At 38.6% G+C, this 21,291-nt stretch overlaps 1 protein-coding gene across 7 annotated transcripts; it reads left to right on the top strand.

Annotated features, from left to right (window-relative positions):
• The first annotated feature begins 10,927 nt into the window (after positions 1–10,927).
• LOC105027162 (centrosome-associated protein 350) lies at positions 10,928–17,601 on the top strand. Of its 7 annotated transcripts, none has more exons than XM_034288729.1 (9): positions 10,928–11,099; positions 11,286–11,404; positions 11,538–11,649; positions 12,621–12,708; positions 13,162–13,337; positions 13,741–13,795; positions 14,404–14,551; positions 14,803–15,042; positions 16,783–17,601. In XM_034288729.1, the coding sequence occupies exons 3-9, from the start codon at positions 11,575–11,577 to the stop codon at positions 16,838–16,840; spliced, it is 840 nt and encodes a 279-aa protein (XP_034144620.1). In that variant the 5' UTR covers positions 10,928–11,099; positions 11,286–11,404; positions 11,538–11,574; the 3' UTR covers positions 16,841–17,601. The 7 variants fall into 7 exon arrangements, with proteins under 7 accessions (XP_034144620.1, XP_034144619.1, XP_034144616.1 ...); XM_034288728.1 differs by having other exon boundaries at positions 13,741–13,852; positions 16,787–17,601; XM_034288725.1 differs by having other exon boundaries at positions 13,741–13,852.
• The last annotated feature ends 3,690 nt before the right edge of the window (positions 17,602–21,291 follow it).

The following is a 21,291-nucleotide window of genomic DNA, read 5'->3' as shown; positions in this document are numbered from 1 at the left end:
TTTAGTACTTCCGAATTACTATTACATTCTGATGTGCTTTAACTAGCTAGCTAGCTACTAATCCAGTAGCTAGTACTGAACTGAACCTCCTTGTCTGACTAGGTCTTACTATGAAAACACAGGAGGTGGTTGGCCAGCCACTAACGGAACTATGTTACAGTCTCTCCTTCCTCCAGGTCTTCCCATTTAACCACCTCTGACCTCTAACCTCTTCCAAGCCATCAAACTTCAGTTTCTTTCTTGAACGTCATCTAATGTCAATCATCATAATTACTTAGGATGGGGTTGATATTGTTAATTAAAATGGCTTTCTCAATAGCATTCACAGTACTACTCTACTGTATAGAAAAAATTATTTAAAGACGTTAGATGGGGAAAGAAAATAACTTTATATTGGTAAATTGTGAAAGGATTTTGGGATCCTTCTGGTTTCTGTTAAACATAATGTGAAGTCCTTCCCCACCCTCTCTGCCAGGATATATCCCTCTTCAACAATAATTACCTCTTTGTGGTGTTGTGAGTCTTGGAATGTGTAATAACTAACCTGGGGACTGCAAAATGCACCTGGACTGCTCAGGTGACAAAAACTCTTTCCTTCTCATGGAACAAAAAGAAACAGGCAGAAAATAAGATGTATACAAAGATTTGGTCTGACAAATTAATGATGAATACTAAATGAATCAAACAAAGTGATTCAATATGTCATTAATAGATAATATCTCAAATACAAAAATATTGTGTAAACATTAATGACTTTTTTTTTACCATTCACTTAGAAAGCACATCAGAATTCAGTAGTACAACCCCGATTCCAAAAAAGTTGGGACGCTGTAAAATGTAAAGAAAAACTAAATACAATCACGTGCAGATCATTTAGACCCTATATAAAATAGAAAATGATACCAAGACAACATGTCAAATGTTGAAACTGAGAAATGTTATTGTTTCTTGGAAAATACATGCTCACTTTAAATTTGTTGCCAGCAACACGTTCAAAAAAGGTTGGGACAGAGGCAACAAAAGACTGTGTAATGCTAAAAAACTTGAAATGTCACACCACTAACTAGGTCAAATGGCAGCAGGTCAGTAACATGATTGGGTATTAAAAGATCATTCCAGGGAAGATGGGTCTGTCAGAAGTGAGGATGTGGAGGGGTTCACCACTCAGTGAAAGACTACATGGGCAAATAGTGCCACAATTCAAGAATAACGCATCACAACTGTAGCAGCCCTTCAACTTGGAATACACAGGCTTTGGAGTGTTTCCATACGGGTGTACTTTAATTCAGACGAGTGTGCATAACACCAACACCGTGAAAACTCAAAGGAAAAATAACAAAGGCAATTTAGCCAGATACAAAATAATCCTTTGACAAATGCACTTTAGCAAGCTAGCATCACATTGATAACAGCATAGTAGGCAACAGCCATCATGTGAAATGAATCTCATTACCATTTACATGAACGTACGAAATTAACTCATATGACATGGTGATCCAGGGAAGGCTGCCGCCATTAACTTAACTTGGATGTTGGAGAGCTAGCTAGCAACTTTATAAATTATTCTCAAATTATTACTACCAAAACAAATCAAGCACAGAGTGGAATAACACTTCAAGGAACACTTTAGTTGAAGGTTACAGTAATATTTTCCAATCTCTGACTCTAAACATGCATCGTCTTGTAACGTGCCTTCTTGTGTGTTTTTTTGAACGAGTGTGAGCGTGGAGAGATTAGTTCCCCATGCAGATAGCATGATGTCAAAATAAAAGTCCCATGAAATAAAAGTATGAAACAGTATACTCATAATAAAACACTGCAAGTGGTCATCTACACTCCCACCACTCATGTTATGAAGAGTGAAGACAAGGATCAACCTGGCTGAACAGCTCATACTTGAGTCCTATGTCTGTATCAATGTTTCTAGATATGTGCAGGTTAGTACTACTTAATAACTAAGAGAGAGTAGCCTATGTCATAAGGGGTAAAGGTGTAGACAACTAGACTGATCACTCACTCTCGAGGAGGAGAACTTGTTTCTGAATGGGCCTTTCTATAATCAAAAGTTTGGTAGGGCAATCTTGTTTCACTGACGTCCTTTCTCCTACTAACACCTTGACGCAACGCACTAGTCCATCGCTCTTCTTTGTGGTTTCAACCACTCGTCCCAGGTGCCACTGATTTATAGGGGTGTCTTCCTTTATAATGACTAAGTCATCTACCTTAAGGTTGCGTTGAGTCGTAGGCCACTTTTGGCATGTGGAGATGTTCATGAGATATTCTCTCTTCCACCGGCTCCAGAACTGTTTGACGAGGTACTGGACTCTTTTCGCCACCTTTTAGTGGCATAGACATCCTCCTTCTCAAATTTGCCAGGCAGTGGAAGGGCAATCTTGGACTTCATCAGTATGAGATGGTTTGGAGTTAATGGCTCGAGCGAGGTAGGTTCATTTACCCTGTTTACTGTTAACGGACGGCTGTTCACAATGGCCATTGTCTCATAGAACAGACTTTGAAGGGAAGAGTCGTTGAGTCTGCCGCCAGCGTGACTTGCTGAGGGAGCATTGAAGATGAACTCACATTGCCTTTCTGCGTGGAGGCTCTCGATTGTTTTGGTGTCACATTGCTTCAGTGCTTCTTTGAACTCATTTTTAGCTCCCACAAAATTGGTTCCTTGATCGCAATGGAGTTGACGAACGGTTCCTCTGAGACTGATGAAGCATCTTAAGGCGTTGATAAATGCATCTGTGGATAAGTCCTCAAGCATCTCAATGTGACAGATCGAGAGGTAAGGCAAGTGAAGATTAAGCCATAGCGCTTTTGCTCTTTGCGGGCTTTCTTAGTGATGAATGGGCCGAAGCAATCGATGCCGCAGTATGTGAAGGGAGCAGAGACTTCTACATGCTCCTTAGGAAGCTCTGCCATGCGTTGTTCTTCTGCAGGCCGTCTGAGTCTTCTGCACTTCACACATCTGTGTATCAGCTTAGCAACTGACTTACTTCCACCGAATCCGCTAGATTTTGATTCTGTCCTTGGTGACAGATCCTCTCATGGAAGTGGGTCAAGATCAGCTTGGTGATATGTCCTCCTTTGGGTAGAATCAAAGGGTGTTTGGTTTCTAGGCTTAAGGATGAAGGATCTAGTCTCCCACCAACACGAAGTGCTCCTCCTTCTAAGATGGGATCCAAGCGACTCTAAACATGCATCGTCTTGTAACGTGCCTTCTCAAGCCTTCTTGTGTTTTTTTTAATTTCTTTTTTTGAAAGAGTGTGAGCGTGGAGAGATTAGTCCCCCATGCAGATAGCATGATGTCAAAATAAAAGTCCCATGAAATAAAAGTATGAAACAGGATACTCATAATAAAACACTGCTAGTGGTCATGTACAACAACGTAAAATTGCCAAGAGTTTGGGGATCTACGGTATACAATATCATTAAAAGATTCAGAGAATCTGGAGTAATCTCTGTAATGTACACAAAGGACAAGAGCAAAAACCATTATTGGACGGCTTTGACATCTCCTGTGGACAGCCCTCTTCAGATCACCCCACAGATGTTCAATTGGATTCAGGTCTGGGCTCTGGCTGGGCCATTCCAAAACGTTAATCTTCTTCTGGTGAAGCCATGCTTTTGTGTATTTGGATGTGTGCTTTGGGTCGTTGTCGTGCTGAAAGGTGAACTTCATCTTCAGCTTTCTAATGGATGCCTGAAGGTTTTGTGTCTAAATTGCCTGGTATTTTGAACTGTTCATAATGCCCTCCACCTTGACTAAGGTCCCAGTTCCAGCTGAAGAAAAACAGCCCCAAAGCATGATGCTGCCACCACCATGCTTTGCTGTGGGTATGGTGTTCTTTGGGTGATGTGCAGTGTTGCTTTTGCATCAAACATACCTTTTAGAATTATGGCCAAAATGTTCAACCTTGGTTTCATCAGACCATAACACATTTTCCCATGTGCTTTTAGGGTACTTGATGTTTGTTTTTGCAAAGCCCAGCCGGGCCTGGATGTTTTTCTTTTTAAGAAAAACTTTCTGTCTTGCCACCCTACCCCATAGCCCATTCATATGAAGAGATTGTTGTCACATGTAGCACACAGCCAGCACTTGCCAGAAATTCCTGTAGTTCCTTTAATGTTGCTGTAGGCCTCTTGGAAGCGTCCCTGACCAGTTTTCTTCTCGTCTTTTCATCAATTCTGGAGGGACTCCCGCTTCTTGGTAATGTCTCTGTTGTGCCATATGTTTTCCACTTGATAATGACTGTCTTCACTGTCTTCACTGTGTTCCATGGTATATCTAATGATATAATGGTATATCTAATGCTTTGTGATTAATCAGAGTCATTTTAAATGATGGCAGGTGTGTAATGACTTCTATTTAACATGAGTTTGAATGTGATTGGTTAATTCTGAACACAGCCACATCCCCAGTTATAAGAGGGTGTGCACACTTATTCAACCAGGTTATTGTAAGGTTTTTATTTTTCATTGTTCCCCCTTGAAGATTTCAGTTTGTTTTTCAGTTGAATTGTTCACATTATAGGTCACATTAAAAGTGGAAAAAGTTCTGACATGATTTATCTTTGTCTCATTCTTTTACATCACAAAAACCTGGCATTTTAACAGGGGTGTGTAGACTTTTATATCCACTGTACATTCATTATTTAGAATAATCTCAAAGCATATTACATAAAAACATTTAAAAAAAATTAAGGACAAGAAAAACACAGTTATCAACAAAAAGCTTTCCTAAATAAAAATGTCTTTAGGTCTGTTTTGCTCTACATAAGAGTCATTCATAGAATAGGATGGGATTGCTGTGATGTTACTGCTACCACACAACATTTCTAAATGGTCAGAAATACTACAGATGCGGGTGTTTAAGTTTGATGATATGCTGTTCTGTATATGTATATCATGAATAAAAACATTTACTTGGTTTAAGGTTTATGAAATACAACATATTGTATCAATTAAAGGGTTCAAGTGGACACTTGTTGTTTTCCGAATACTGTGGTTTTCATAACCAAGGTATAAACATTTGTGGTGTTCACTTGGATTCACAACTAATATAATTGTCAAATTTGACAGGTATGATGTGTTTAACTTCAGACAATATTTGTGTGATGCTGCAATTGAAAGTAGCTTTGACCAAAGCAATAAACTATATTTGTTTTACTAGCATATAAACCCAAGATGTTATCAACTGCCATTATTGAAAAAGTAGTTCATACATCAGTGAAATGTTCATACATCAGTGAAAGGTTGAGCCTGTTGTACGTGTTATAACAACTAAAAATATTAAAAGGAATTTTGTAAACAGTGTGCATATAGCAAATCTAGATTAACTTGTACTGGAGAAATGCAATGATCATTTTGCTGCTCAAATTTAGCTTTGGACCAATTCTGCAACACAGCCAAGTACTAATTTAGAGGTGTACAAAGTAATATAAAAGTATTTTAACTTCAAACACCTCTGGCTTAGTACTTGGCTGTGTTCATAGATTTGGACCACAGTGTTAAATTAATTTGAAAAACATTGTGGGTTTACACTTGATTACGTTTAGACCTTGATTACGAATAAGTTATGATCCTCACCAGGCAAACGCAATCAAGAATTTGGTAGTTTTTACACCTTTGCTTAATCAGGTAGTCCTCATATACCAAAATTTTCCTCTGCTCCGTCAACAGTAAGTCTATGCAATTCTTATCTTGCTTCAAGACCAATTGTGAGGCTGGTAGAAAATCTGTCAAACTTTGACTTTAATAGCCAATAAGGGCTGATAACAACCTGGCCCTCAATGCAAAGAAAACCAAGGAGCTCATTGTGGATTACAGGTAGTCTAAAGGCTGCAGTCACACCCCAGTTCCCATCAGTGGCACTCAGGTGGAGTGTGTGTCCAGCTTCAAATTCTTGGGTGTCCACATCTCTGAGGACCTCTCCTGATCCCTCAACACCTCAGCCCTGGTCAAAAAGGCACAGCAGCACCTGTAATCTTTCAAGAGGCTGAAGAAAGCCTGCCTGTTCTCCAAGGTCCTTGTGAACCTTTATCGCTGCGCAATCGAGAGCATCCTGACTAACCGCACCCCGGTGTGGTTTGGTGAATGCTACGTAGCCAACCGGAAGGCCCTGTAATGGGTGTAAAGATCCGCCCAGCACATCACGGGTACCCAGCTCCCAGCCATCTTAGACCTACAGTGCAAGTGATGTCTGTGCAGGGTGGCAGGCATCACCAGGGACCCTTTACATCCAGGCCACAAACTGTTTGCCCTCCTCCCATCAGGCAGTTGGTACAGGTCTCTCCGTTCTCACACCAGCAGGCTCAGGAACAGTTTATTTCTATCTACTGTAACCCTGCTGAAATCTGGGACCCATCACTAACCATACCCACCATTTGTACTATTGGACTCTGTCACTGCTTACAAAGTCTGATAAGGAAGTTTTCTGTTGTCTACAGGTAATTCTCATTCCTTTATTTAATTTGCACATGCCGACATTGCACACTTAGAACTGCCATTGTACTTGTTGTTGTTACAGCTACATCTACCTTGGGAACATCATTGCTGCTATCCCTGCATTTCAGTTGCAGATGCTACCCTACTCCTTCAATTTGCCTCAATTGCAAATTCAGAATGCAAATTCAAAATTGTATTTTATTTATTTATTTCAGAATTGATGTACCGGATGCCTCCTGAACGCCTTCTTTGAAAGGTGTTCCGGGCCCGTCCCACCGGGAGGAGACCCCGGGGAAGACCTAGGACACGCTGGAGGGACTATGTCTCCCGGCTGGCCTGGGAACGCCTCGGTGTCCCCCCTGTGATGGCAATTTCTAAAGTCCAAACAATTTACGAAAATGGTAGGTAAGACAGAGGAAAACTCAAATGCACAATTAACAAGTCCAAACACCATACCTATCTTTCATTATCTCTGCTGGCCCAAAGTAACTACGAGGGACGTTTAATGGTTTACTGCCGGACTTACCCATGTTCAGAAAACCTGGCAAAAGAAAATGAACGTGGCAAAAAGCAAGATCTGTTTTAGTCTAAATAATGTGCTCTAACACATATACTTGCATCCTAATGCAAAAAGGAGCCCTAACCCTAGAGTGTCCTAACACTCTTATCTCAATTAACATGTTCTAACACCTGTTAATAGACCCGTCGGCCTGTAGGTGAGATAATATAACTGCAGATTTAAAATGTGCCCTAACACATCCAACGGCCTATTCTCGACTGTATTGTGCTATTACCTCCAAATTCAATTTCCACGGCCAACCTGTACTGATCATGCACGAGTCTCAGCTCCAGCCAGGCACTCCTTCTCAACCCCTCAAAGGATAGCCTTTTTTGGGGGATAATAGAGTTCCAGAATTGTCACTTGCACCCACACAACTATTTATCCCACACTATTTAACATACACTATACTTGATACCTGTACATTTTCTCCTATATTTGCTTCCATGACAAGTATAATTGTCATATGTACAGTAATGCATTTGCATTAATTGCATATCTATACATTCCACTAGTACATACATATACTTAATACTTGTAAATTGTCTGCCCTCTATTTGCATGTCTGGTTAGATGCAAACTGCCTTCTGCTGTACTTTACTTGTACTTGTTCAATTACAATAACGTAGAATCTAAGTTCACTGATTCGTTTCTAGACTGGATGTAATGTAGGCTTTAACATAGTAAAACGATAGAAATACTACTCCATTTGGAGCCACACCTCACATTATTTTGATTAGTTAAGATCAAAAGATAAATAATCAGGAAGATCACATAAAAGGTGATTTGGTCAATAATGTTTTCCAGCTTCGAAACATTGTTGAACTAGCTAATATGATTAGGCATTATGTCGAACAGCCCTGTCAGTCTAGCCATTGTGCATAAGACAAAGTGCATTTCAGAACAGGCAGACAGTAACTCTCAGTGCCACCAGTTTCAAAGAGTACATGTACATTTAGTGTGTGGTGGTTACAAATCAAAGTGGTAAGCAGGACCAAGTCCAGGAAATGTTTTGGGGTTTAATGAAACAGGTTCAACTGACCATCTAGCATTACAAGTAATTTACAGAAGGGTGGAAGGGCTGGGGAATGAGTGTGCAAAGTCGAACATGATAAGAACTTACACACACAAAACAATCAGCCTCACAGGTATTACTTACTTGTTCCAATTTCATTTGAACGCCTTGCTTTACTTTCAAAACAAACGTAATTAATCTCCAAAATGAAGTTGAACAACAGGCAACCGTGAGAAAATAATGCTGTCACGCTCATTTTCCAATAGTATGACAAATGATGCAAACAGACATGGGCCACTTGTAAATCAATCTGTTATTTGAATGCATGAATGGCTTTGCTATTTCAGTGCCGCCGTATTGTAAAGGTTGTACAGATAATGAATGTGGATGAAACAAGTTGAACCAGCCTCCTATCTGAAAGCTGTTACACCAACTTATGTTAGCCAGATAAGACAGATGTAATGCATTTTGTGGAGTATATGAGCTATTCAAGAGAGGCATGTTTACTTGTTTGTTTCTATAAAGGTTGGCTAGCTGTCAGTGATGAGACCAACAAAATGGAAAAATAAAGTGAAATGATCATTATCAATACATTTACAAAACAAATTATTCAGATTTTCCAATGAAGATCAATGAAATGTGTTTATATTTCTTATCCAATTATTTTATTGTTACATGGTAGTCTTTCAAATTAGTGAATGCATTAACGTTTGCATATAATATAATGTATTATAAGTCTGTGTAAGTGATGTTTTACCTACAGAAATAAAGTAGAGAAACATACAGAATATCCAAGCAGGGTTCAAATACATTACATCTTCTTGATGGTTTGAAAATAGAATAACGGAGATCAATGCATATTACAATGGAAAATCTGATTATTGCCATGCTACAAATGGTTGGAAACTAAAAAGTGAGTATAGTATATGTATTTTTTATTTGCGATGATGGCTCGGTTCCTCACAATTTTACAATTACATAATATATTAAATAACAACTACCGCTATAGTTACCGCCATAGTTACCGTCATAGTTAACGCCATCCTGGGGAACATCGTTGCAATTACAATAACAGTGGCAAATACGCAGTTTAGTTCAGATCATACTCTTCAAATATGCTTTCATGTATTCCAACAATATGCCCTACACTTTTTCGTTCCTAACCAAACCATACAGGGCAATGGTGATGCATGTGATGCACATGTGATGCAAAATGACACAACAAGGAAAAACGCATTCATTTTGCATATTGTTAATCCAAGCATTACTATTCAAAGTGCAGGTTGGAATTTACTTAAAATGTATTGTACAGACACAGACCATCAATATGCAAAATACTATGTATGCAAACAAAGGGAAGCATTTGAGAGTCAAAGGCATAAAGCAAATCCATGTGGAAGTGCATGAACATGACTGGCACCCACAGTTTTTAACTAGTAATCTTTTTTTAACTTATTTTAATTAATGTTTTCAATACTCTGGCACCCTCTTTGATAGGATAAATGCACTGAGCTTTAATATGAAATGTTTTATGTGATTTGAGAACACACTGAGAGGTATCTTAGACATTTTAACCTCACAAAATCTTTTAAAATCCATGATGTTCTTCATCTGAATTAATGGACTGTCCTTTTCAGTTCAAACCACTGGTTGTCATGTTTCAAGGCAGAGAATAGGATCATAAAAGCAGGGCGTATTACTGGAGCGTTTTATATCCTTGACCAACCATCTTTTGTTCACATATGAATATGGGTAACTAGAGAGCGACCTGGGCGCTTGTTCATATCGCTAAGCTGACTGACAATCTTTTGTTCATATGAACATAGGTAATTGGAGAGCAACCTTGGTCTTGTTAATCTCATGGAGTACAAACCTGAATGAACATTTTGAACTAGGTAACATTTGAACAATGCAATCCAGATATTGCTTCGGTTGCTGAGAAATTCATATCAGTCTTGTCATTCAAAAGATTATTAATGAAATTAGTCTCTGCTTTTTCAAATTTTTCTATAAAATAATTTCTTATCGACAAGCATATGGTGCCCCATTAATGACAGAAAAAATACACATCCATATTCAATAACCAAATTAGACTCTAACATAATGTGAGATTTTTTTTTATTAATTAATTAGGCTAATTTATATTGTGCCATTTATTATATCTACTGCCAAGTCATACATTATATGGACTAATACATAAAATACTGTAGGTCAATACAAAGTCATACATAATATGGACAAATACATAAAATACTATTGGTCACTACAAAGTCATACATAAAATGGATATGTACATAAAATACTGTAGGTCTCTGCAGTCATACATAATATGGTTATACACATAAAACACTATAGGACACTACTGTCATGTTTCGGTTAAATAGGACTCCAGTCACAGAGTTAAGGGACAAAAAAATGGGTTTAATCAGGAAACTGAGGCGGGAAAAAAACAAGAAAACTGCATGAACACAGGAACAAGGCAGGCAGTCGAAAACAGAAACTGATGGCAAGCAAGACACATACTCAAAAAGACTAAATGACTTATCAAACAGCTGACAGAACTGGGCAAACTAAATAGGATGCTAACGAGGGCTAATAAGAAACTGGTGGAAACAATCAGAACAAAAGGACTGGCTATGTTTAAGAACAAAGAAAAAAAACAGGATGCATTCCAAATCGAAAACCTATCAAAACAGAAACCGCACAGCTATAAAGTCATACATAACGTGGCCCTGAAATTCAAAACTGTGTAATCTATGCAACTGAAGATAGGCTTCAAAGTATTTTTTTGAAAATAATACTTTCTCTGTATTGAGACACATTCAGAGGGCAAAATTAAGCAACTGTCTGGAAGGACATGGCCCGGGAAGGCTGCATGACTAAGTAGATTAGATGAGATTTACTCGTCAGCAACACAACTCTCACAGTGTTGTACATAGCAACATGTCTGTATACTGTACAGTGTCTTAACATTCACAATGGAGTGTGACAAAATTGTTCAGAATCGGGCAGAACTGTTTTTGTTCTGACTTTTCCCCCCTCCTCTTCATTCTTACCATCTGGCTGTGTGTAAAGGTAATTATTTATCCATATATTTATTTGCATAAAAGGCTTTGTTAATATTTACCAAATGTGCTTGTTTGTAATGGTTTTGCACTCTTGGAGAAGTCATCAGATTGGATTTGTGGTAGAATGTTTGATGGAAAGTGGATGTCATATAGGCTGGTCCCAGATCTGTTTGGGTTTTCTTACCTATTCCAGTGGTCATAACACCATGTAATGACAGTAGTAAATAAGACAGGACAAGCAGGTCGGTGACCAGGATAGATTACGGAATATATTGCATGGAGTTTTGAACAAACCTCATGTCATCAATTCAAGCAAGTATTAGTAGTACAATATTATGCCTAGATAATAATTATTTCAACTTAGTTACCTGTCCCAAAAATTCACATTAGTTACAGTGTTCATTCCATGGGTACACCTCAATAACAGCTTTCTTCTCCCAGCTAGGATACAGTAGCAGTATGTGAGGTGATTCTACAGCAGGATGGTGACATACATCATGTGGTGTGTATTTGCATGGACCTTCAAGGGTCTGTTATGCACCTGCAGGTTCTTTTGGGTGAGTGTGAATCCTGTTGCTTGAACGCAGTTCTGTTTGTGCTGTTTCAACCACTCTGTGCCATAAGTCACAAAGACTTGATAACGGGATTAATGGTGACTTACGTCACGCCGGCTCTGGTACTCGGCCTCCCCAGGCTACTAGCTACCACCGACCCAACGCTTTCAAGCCACCTACCTGGACCATATATATAACAACACTTGTTCTCCCTATTCAGTGTCGGTCATTATTTCTTTTTATGTATGTGTTATCTTCTCTAAGCTACATTGCCTGTCATAGGTACTTGGGTGTTTTAGCGAGTACTGTAGTGTTCTAGCACTCTTGTGCACCTTTACGTTCCTTACTTAGTCCAATGTACTTGTTACCTTTTCTAAGACTGTTTGTTGAATTACGCACCTGCTTCCTGCCCCTACTTCAACTGATTTTCCTTTAAAGGTTATCTCACCCTCCTCAGTCAAAACCGTGTGGTTTCATAACACCCCAGAATGAGCTGGAATTCAGGTATATGTAAAAGTGCAGCTATTGAATGCTTGATCTGCAATGCAGAAATATGTAGTGGTATTGTTTCATCTGTGGCTCATTTTTTTTTTATCTGGGCCAGGAATGGCTGTTACCTCAGGGTGCAGTTGGAACAAAAAAGTGTATTGTTGGGGGATTTCAAGAACAAATAAAAGGAAATACATTTACGCTAATAGGAGGCCAAACATTACTGTACCTGAAGCTATGCCTCTAGTAAAACACATCTCCAAAATAATGGGGTGACTCCTGTGCAGTGTAAACCTTTATACAAGATTCTCTGAAGACACTTTTCAAGTTTACCAATGTTCTGCTGCTGGGGCAACCTCTGAGATTGTACAGCCCATGAACTGTTATAAGACCATGTTATGAGTCCTATAGTATCTCACATTATCAGGCTTGACATTGTTGTTCTGAAAATACTTAGTCAGTCTTTCCTTTTTTTTTTACTGCAGGTGAGCCCATACTACTCAATCAAATATATTCCCAATGAGCCTCACAGAACAGGGAATGGCCACAACCATCAAGAGCAACAAATCACAGGTAAAAATGATAATGGTTGTAAATAATGAAACTGAACACAATACCCACTGCTGTAAAGGTCTCATGTTTTCCATGTATTATTGTAAGAGTTTTAGAGTATATTAAAACTGGGTGGGTAGAATCCTGAATGCTGATTGGCTGAAAGCTGTGGTATGACATCACATACATTTTTACTGGTGAAATTGCATTGGTAACCAGTTCATATCAATAAGACATCTTCCGGGTTTGTGGTATAGTGCCAATATACCATGGCTAAGTGCTGTGTCCAGCCAGGACAGAGAACAGTCCAGTCAATCCTGGATGTCCAGTCTGTCGTGGATGCATCAGGACTGAGAACAGCTCTTAGAAGTTGTATATAAGCCATATACCACACCCCTTTGTGTGTTGTTGCTTAAATATATAGTAATAAAATACTCCAATTGTCTCCTCTGGTTGTTTTGTAATTAATTTCAGGGTCAGACAGTCAGAAAACATCACAAAGTAATGACTGTGCCAGTGCCATGCAGTGGAGACTGTCCAAAGCTGAAAAGGAAATCAAGGCCCTCAAGTCTCAGATCCTCTCTGAGAGATCAACATGGGAGAGGAAGTTTGAGGAACTGCAGAGAAAGCAGCAGGACCTACGCAGTCAGGTGTGTACAAAACCTTTATTTATTTTATAATCTATAGTAACCCTAAAAGTAAAAATCAATTTGATAAATGATGCATCATTAAGAGCATCTTCAAAAATCCTATATGTTAGTGCAGTACTGAGGTTGATCACTTGTACTCACATATTACCTGCTGCTGCTCACTGTCACTGGTTGCATAATAGTATGTTTGGCTTGTTACCTATCACAACTCCATCCTCTCCACCTGCTGGTTCTGGCATAGCTTACCATGCTCAGCGCCTTATTATGATGATTTATGGCACAGAGCTAACACAAAGGAACAGATTGCAACGCCAAGACTCACTTTATTCGTTGTCCTATTTTCAACTAAATGTTTTAACAAATGATGTGGTGTTCTTTGTCTGAACTGTTTTGTTTCAATAAGCTGATGTCTGAGAGTGTATCCAGGCCTGGGTTCTTATGCAGCTTACAGGAAATGGGTGAGTCGGAAGTGGACAACAGGCATCTATGTGATGAAAAGAACCAGGACAGCTCAGGTGAATCATATTCTTGATTTACTGTAATTATTATAAAAGACTTAAAGGGACATTGCACTCGAATAACAAAAGTTTGTCAGATGTTTCCACACCTCATAAGTGGACTGCTGTTGAGATAAAACTGTGTTTCAGGTAATCAGTATTATAGATGTAGCTATAACTTGTAAATGAAAATATACACTACAGCCAATCTGACAAATGTAGTGGTATAATTCAGATATATAATTTCATTTAAATTCCACGTCTGCGCCCAAAGATGAATGGTGTTAACCACTACACCCTCCATTAGATAGCTACTTTGATCCTATTAGTTAGGCTGTCCATATTACAGAGAAACCTTGTATAGTACTGTACAAACACAAAGTAGCCCACTCCCAAAATCATGAATATGTATTAACAACCTCTGTCATTCTTTTGGGACTGGAACCAAAACAATAATTTCCAGGACAGCAATTATGTGCCCCCTGACAAAAATCTGAAGTGTACTGTCCTTTTAGATGTTTGTATTTTCAACAATAAAAAATAATCTCATCCATTGTTTAATTTAACAGACTGCTTGAGCCAGTCCAACCAAAGCAGATGCTCTGAGAGGATGTCATCTAATAGTGACACATGCCAAAGGAGCTTGTCTGGCAGCCAGGTGTCGCTGAACTCCGTATTTGGATCTCGACCAATTTCTGCTCTGTCGTCAGCCACCAGGTTGCGCACTTTCTCTTCACCTGAGTTTAGGACATTAAAATAATTAGCACTGACTTCTATCGTCTCTACTTTCATTTTTGAAAGTATTAACTAATTATATATATAGCTATTATTTTAGATTTTATGGATGGTCTGCCCTTGCATCCAAAGCTCTATGGATGATTTGTTTTCGCTTTGTTATGGTTTCAACTGCTGATTTAAGATGAATGTAAGTCCCTCTGGAAAGAATTCCCACTTCCTGTCCCCTCCAGCGTGGGCTCCTGGAGGAGTTACTCTGGTCCACACCGGGCCTTTGTGCCTCACTCCCCCCTGGATCTTCAAGTGGGACATCGTGTTCGGATTCTGCTGCCCTCAGGACGGATCAGCACAGGCGCAATTCGTTTCCTGGGCTACCTGGAGGGGGAGAAAGACATCCACATGGGAGTGGAGTTGGAAACACCTGACCACGGGCAGTCAGATGGGACACATAGAGGACTGTGCTACTTTGAATGGTAACTACTCTCACCAGTCTTTTTTTACTTAGAATTTCTAGTCCTGAATTGACTATTTCATAAATAAGAACTGTTTAAAATTGCACATACATTGTTATAGAGGTAGAATTACTGGAGATTTGCTGCTCCTATGATATATTTTGGAGGTGACATGAGATGTTTCAACAGTGCTTTAAGTTACCATAGAAAAGTGTACATGATCCCTAAATACTGCCTGTATTTATTTGAAATCCATTATCCCTGAATACAGCCTTTATAATGGTACATATACTTGAAATGTATTTTAGATGAGTCCGGCATGTTTAAGAGTGGGTTTCCTTTGACTAGTTGGAGTACATGGAGTAAATACTTGTGAGTATTTCAGTTTTAGAAATCCTAAAACTGTCTTTCATTGACTCCCTCACTAGATCCAAACAGAGTTAACGTTACCAAGGCTGATTTCTTTGGTTTCAATACATTTCATATTGTTATGACACCGGCATAGAGTTTTCTGAACAATATACTTTAATTAAGGACTTTCATACTTACAAAAGGCTTGGTGTTAACAAACAAGAGACACTGATGTTACATGGTTCAATGACCAACAAACAGCTTGGGAACTCAGGAAACTAAATAAGTAGGTGACGAGTGCAAAACAAGACACAGGTGGCAAGACTAAACTAGACAAGTGAAATCAATGAACTTAGAAACAGAATGACAAGAACGTAAAGACTCTGAACATAGAAGTCCAACAGCCGGCACGGCTTTTACACATACTTCAGATTCTTCAGATTATCCACCCTTTACCTTGACAGCTTTGCACACTCTTGCACTCTCAACCAGCTTCATGAGGTAATCACCTGGAATGCATTTTAATTAAAAGGCAATTTGTGAATTTGTTTAATTCTAAAAGCATTAGAAGAGTTGTGACAAGCTAGGGTTTGTATACTGAAGACCTGAAGTATGTCCTCTCCGGAGGACCTCCAGAGGATAGGAAGACCCAGAGGATAAGTTAAAGTTAGAGTTGCCAACCTCAGAAATCTGCAATTAACTGCAGCTTAGATTGCAGCCCAAATAAATGCTTCAGAGAGTTAAAGTAACAGCCACATCTCAACATCAACTGTTCAGAGGAGACTTCATGAATCAGACCTTTATGGTTGAATTGCAGCTAACAAACCACTACTGAAGAACACCGATAATAATAAGAGACTTGCTTGGGCCAAGAAACACCAGATATTGACATTAGACCGGTGGAAATCTGCCCATGGCCTAATCTGGCCTGATGAGTCCAAATATGAGGTTTTTGGTTCCAAGAGCAATGTCTTTGTGCGACGTAGAATGGGTGAATGCATGATCTCTGCATGTGTGGTTTCTACCATAAAGCATGAAGGAGAAGGTGTAATGGTGTGGGGTGCTGTTCCGGTGACACTGTCTGTGATTTATTTTGCACTGAAGGATATTTCATAGTTTTGATGTTCTCACTATTATTTTACAATGTGGGAAATAGTACAACTAATGAAATACTCTTGAATGAGTGGGTGTGTCCAATGTTTTGACTGGTACTAATATGTTCCCTATCCCCTAGCCCCAAACCCGTACTCCCCCCTAGCCCCAAAAAACCTTGTGGTCACCAAGTTGTCAGGATTTTACTGCTTTTGTGAGGACTTGTTTTTGGTTGGTTCAAACCAAGTATAAGTCAAATATTTCACAGTTACTTGAATCTAACCCCAGACATGACTGTTTCTTAACCCTCCCTTCCAGCCAGGCAGGGCACGGTGCCTTCGTGCCATTCAGCAAGCTGCTAATGGCTTGGGAGTGATGACATCAAGGTCTCACTAGTGGAGGACAGCATCTGGATGGAGCATATAAATGGACTCTGTGACATCCACCACCAATGATCTATGACAGCAAACTACTGTAACATGCACACATTTACTGTAAATACGGATCTACTGTAGTTACAACCAATATGCTTCGAAGGTCACACTTCCTGTTTAGCTCAGTAAGTAGAGCATGCCACTTAAAACACCTGGGTTGTGGGTTTGTTTGCCACTGTGCGCAAGAATGACAAAAAGGTGTGCAAATGTAGGATCAATTGTCAAACTACTTAAATGAAAGTGGAAAAACACAATAACTGTACATATGATGAGAGTGAACAACAGTTAAACTAGTTAAATGTCTGCAGATTCATGTCTTTACTTAAATTATTGTTTCTCAATGTAATCAGTGTAATCTGAATTTCAACTGCCCTGGGCCTTTAAAGTTCTCATTAATTACATTTGTTAGAACTTGTGGTTGTGGCCTGAAGGTCTGTTTCTTTGTTTTTTAAAAGAAAATGTCATAGAAATATTGCAATAAACATTTTAATCACGACTCAGCAATCTATTTTCCTGAAACACTCAGAATGGCTACAAACACACACAGAACCACACAGTATATTGTAAATGTATATCAGTTGACAGGTCAATGCTAATCAGTAATTTACACAAATGTGAAATTATGATGCGAGGTTAACATCTTTGGATACATATTTCTTACATATAATAAATGTATTCTGGGAATAAAAAGATAAAGGTGGAATTTGCAGGTTTTGATTTGGTTTTGTTTGAAAAAAAAAATGCATTGCATGTTATGCTTTTCCCTAATGCTTGAAAGTGTTAACTTCTTGTTGTTCCAATATGCATGTGACATTTACCACAAACGCCAGTCTTCAAGTTGAAAGATTTAGCAAAATTTATCTGATCTTAATCCATCTAATACAAAAAAAATTTTATGCAATTTGGTACTGAATGACAAGCCCAACATGTTTATTCATCACTGTTACTATTGCTGGATTATTGGATTGCACTCAGTATTGGGCTAATGCAAGATTTTATAGTGCTAGGGAATACAGACAGGTTTAAGTATTGACTAGCACATTACATTCTGCCCAAACAACAGCTAGAACAGTGTCTGAGAGTTACGTTATGTGGAAGGATTTGACATCATGACAACCTTTTCATACTCAACTTTCAATAAAACTCACCCTGGTTTTTGCTCTAAGAATGTACTCTCAATCAATGGAATAAAAACAAAATGTACATAGTGCATACAATGACTCCTACCTTGGGTTCAAGTTAGATGATTCACTCCTTAAATTCTATTATCTTTCTTTATACTTCTGGAAGTGAAAGTGCATACAAGTAACATTTGAGGTTGAAAAATTGCCATGACAGTGGAACCTTCCCAGGTCAAAACAGTTGGTTGACAGTAACGGCGGGCCACGGCCTGTTTCGTGCCGGCGTTCCATTTCTACAAGATCTCCTAAACACAACCTTGAATTAATGAATTCGAGTTTTGCAATAAAATCTACTTCCTTTGTATTAGTCAGTTCATAAAATCCCACACATTCCAGAATTCAGTGAATGTAGATACCGTCAGCCTAACAAAACTGCAACCATCACTTAAACAATAATTATTATTTTTGAAACATTAATGTTGTTTTTGCCAATGTGATGTTTTGGGCTTGTCTGTTGTAATTACAACCCAAGCTTTTTTGCATTTTGTTTGATTGGTGCAACAGCCAGTAATGTAATCTAATTATATACTGTTGCAGTCAATCAGAAAAAGCACAAGCATTAACACCTTTACCAGCAGAAATTCATGCTTCCTCAACATCCCACCAAATCCGGTGAAGGAAACTACTGTTTGTTGCAATAACAGCATTGTTTGAATGAGTAAGCATTGGGTAATAAATTGCTAGCAACAGATCTCAATAATGAATTCCCATAGCTACAGTTTCCGATAAAAAAGACTCAATCAAACAAGATAAAACAAGATAAATCGGCACTTTAATCAGCCATACCTAAAAAGACCAAGCTATACCTTTGCATTATATCTTGCTACAGTTGGCAAAACACAAACTATAATATTTACCTTGAGAAATGCTTTCTCAACTTTTCACTAAAGCTAGTTGTTCTATGAAGGACACCACCATTTTTTCTATAAATGTTCAGAGAGTAGCTCAAATAACAGCAAATTAACTGCATTTACGTTTGTTAATGGATCAATAATGTGACCTATACCTTTTGGTGGCCGAAATAAACATTTTCAAAACACGTATTTACAGCTGATGCATATAAATGTTATGAAACATGGAACATATAACAAATTCTTTATTCATACAGAGAAATCAGTCTGAGACCAATGTCTCCTTTACAGCTGAGCCCTGTGTACATCAAAGTTAAAAGGAATAAAAACACAACAAGTCAATTACTAAAAATAATTACATTAAATAACTCATTAGCTAATTTGTTATAGCTCATTTGTCTCATTTGTCATTTTTCATAGCTTATTTGTTTCATTTGTCATGGGTTTAAATTGTCCAATAGAAACCAAGCCTAAGGTTTTTTTGCAAATCATTCCAAGAATGAGGAGCATGGTATACAAATGTGGTTGTTCCCAAATCTGAATTAACCTGAGGGATCTCTAATGTCAGCCAATCATGAGAGCATGTTTGATAACCCCCACTTCTCTAGTTTAACTTAAAGGTAAGATATCTTGACAGCTTATAAAATAAAGCCCTACATATACATATCAGCCAGTGTCTGTTTGTTCAGGGAACCAGGAGTCCCAACCAACGAATCCATACAGAAGACAATGATGTGTGCAAAAATCAGCACCAGTAACAAACCCCAAAGCAGAATGATAGACTGCATCTAAAGGTTTTAAAACCGAAGCTGATGCATGCATGTAAAGCAGATTACCATAATCCAGCACCGACATGAAGGTAGCTTCAACAATATCAGTTCTACGCTGGTAAGACAAGCATGCTTTGTTTCTATAAAACAATTTTAATCCTCAACTTCTTCACCAATTCATTAACGTTTTGAAAGACATTCATCTAACCAAATCCCTAAATATTTGTAAGCCGGAATGTATTCTATAATAGAACTATCCACGGTATTAATCTTAAGGTCAATTGCATGTTGATTTATTCGTTTAGGAGAGAAAAGTATATATTTAGTATATAAAGATAAACTGATATGCCGACATCTGGCTAAAGCGGAACTTCGTCCATACGCTTGTGCACAGAGCCTATTGTGTTGCTTATTGTAAAGTGAGCTATCTAGTTAGCTAGCTAGCCAAATCTAGTGTTTCACAGCATGATGTTTAAAGGACACATGGAGTGGAGTGACTTGCAGAGTAGGAAGTTATGGCTTCAGAGAACTGTAGTCTTTTCACACCTCCTTCAAAGAGCTACTGCACCCAGCTTTTTTGGCCTGGTTTTATAGCTTGTTAATTAAGAAATGCAGGAGCCATGACATGCCTAAAAACGATTTGTCTTGGAGGTGTGGTTTAATATTGGTGCCTCTTGGTGTTGCAAGCCCTTGCTTACATGTAAAAACCTTGAAACCACAAACCAGCTTTTCCCACCATAATTGTTTGTAAGGGCAACAAATCAAGCGTGTACTGACAAAAGCTTTTAATTAATTTTGCAATAAAATCCTACAATGTGATTTTCTGGATTTCTTTTTGTTGATTCCATCATTCACAGTTGAAGAGTACCTATGATAAAAATTACAGACTTCTACATGCTTTCTAAGTGGGAAAACCTGCAAAATCGGCAGTGTATCAAATACTTGTTCTCCCCACTGTGTACTCCAGAAGTAGAAAGCAGGCACTGGCATACCAAAGAAAACTCAAAGATGTGATTGCTGCCAAAGTACTGAATAAAGGTCTGAATACTTACACTACCATTTAAAGGTTTGGGGTCACTTAGAAATGTCCTTATTTCTGAAAGAAAAGTTGTTTTTTTTTCCATTTGAATAACATACAATGTATCAGAAATACAGTGTAGACATTAGCTGGAAACCGCAGATTTTCGATGGAATATCTACAAATGTGTACAGAGGCCCATTATCAGCAACCATCAGTCCTGTGTTCCAATGGCATGTTGGGTTTGCTAATCCATGTTTATAATTTTAAAAGGCTGATTCATCATTAGAAAACCCTTTTGCGATTATGTTGCGTGACAGTTTCTCCGTGTGACGCTGCATGCTCTCTCCCTCTCTGGTGCTCCACCTCGCCGGTGTACTAACTGCTGGCTGGAAATGATGGCAAACGCACACCTCACATTCACCTGCTTCTTGTTAGTCATTATGTTGTCCATTTGAGTTCCTTGTTTTCACCTGAACCTCACAGGTTATTGTGCCATTCAGTCTAAGACTGATTTTTTTTTTTTATGCGCTCGCTAACCTCCACCTTACAGATAGTACTTCTGAAAACTGT

This window comes from Esox lucius, chromosome 20, assembly GCF_011004845.1.
Source record: "Esox lucius isolate fEsoLuc1 chromosome 20, fEsoLuc1.pri, whole genome shotgun sequence".
NCBI lineage: Eukaryota > Metazoa > Chordata > Actinopteri > Esociformes > Esocidae > Esox > Esox lucius.
This window is presented reverse-complemented; position numbering and strand designations above follow the sequence as displayed.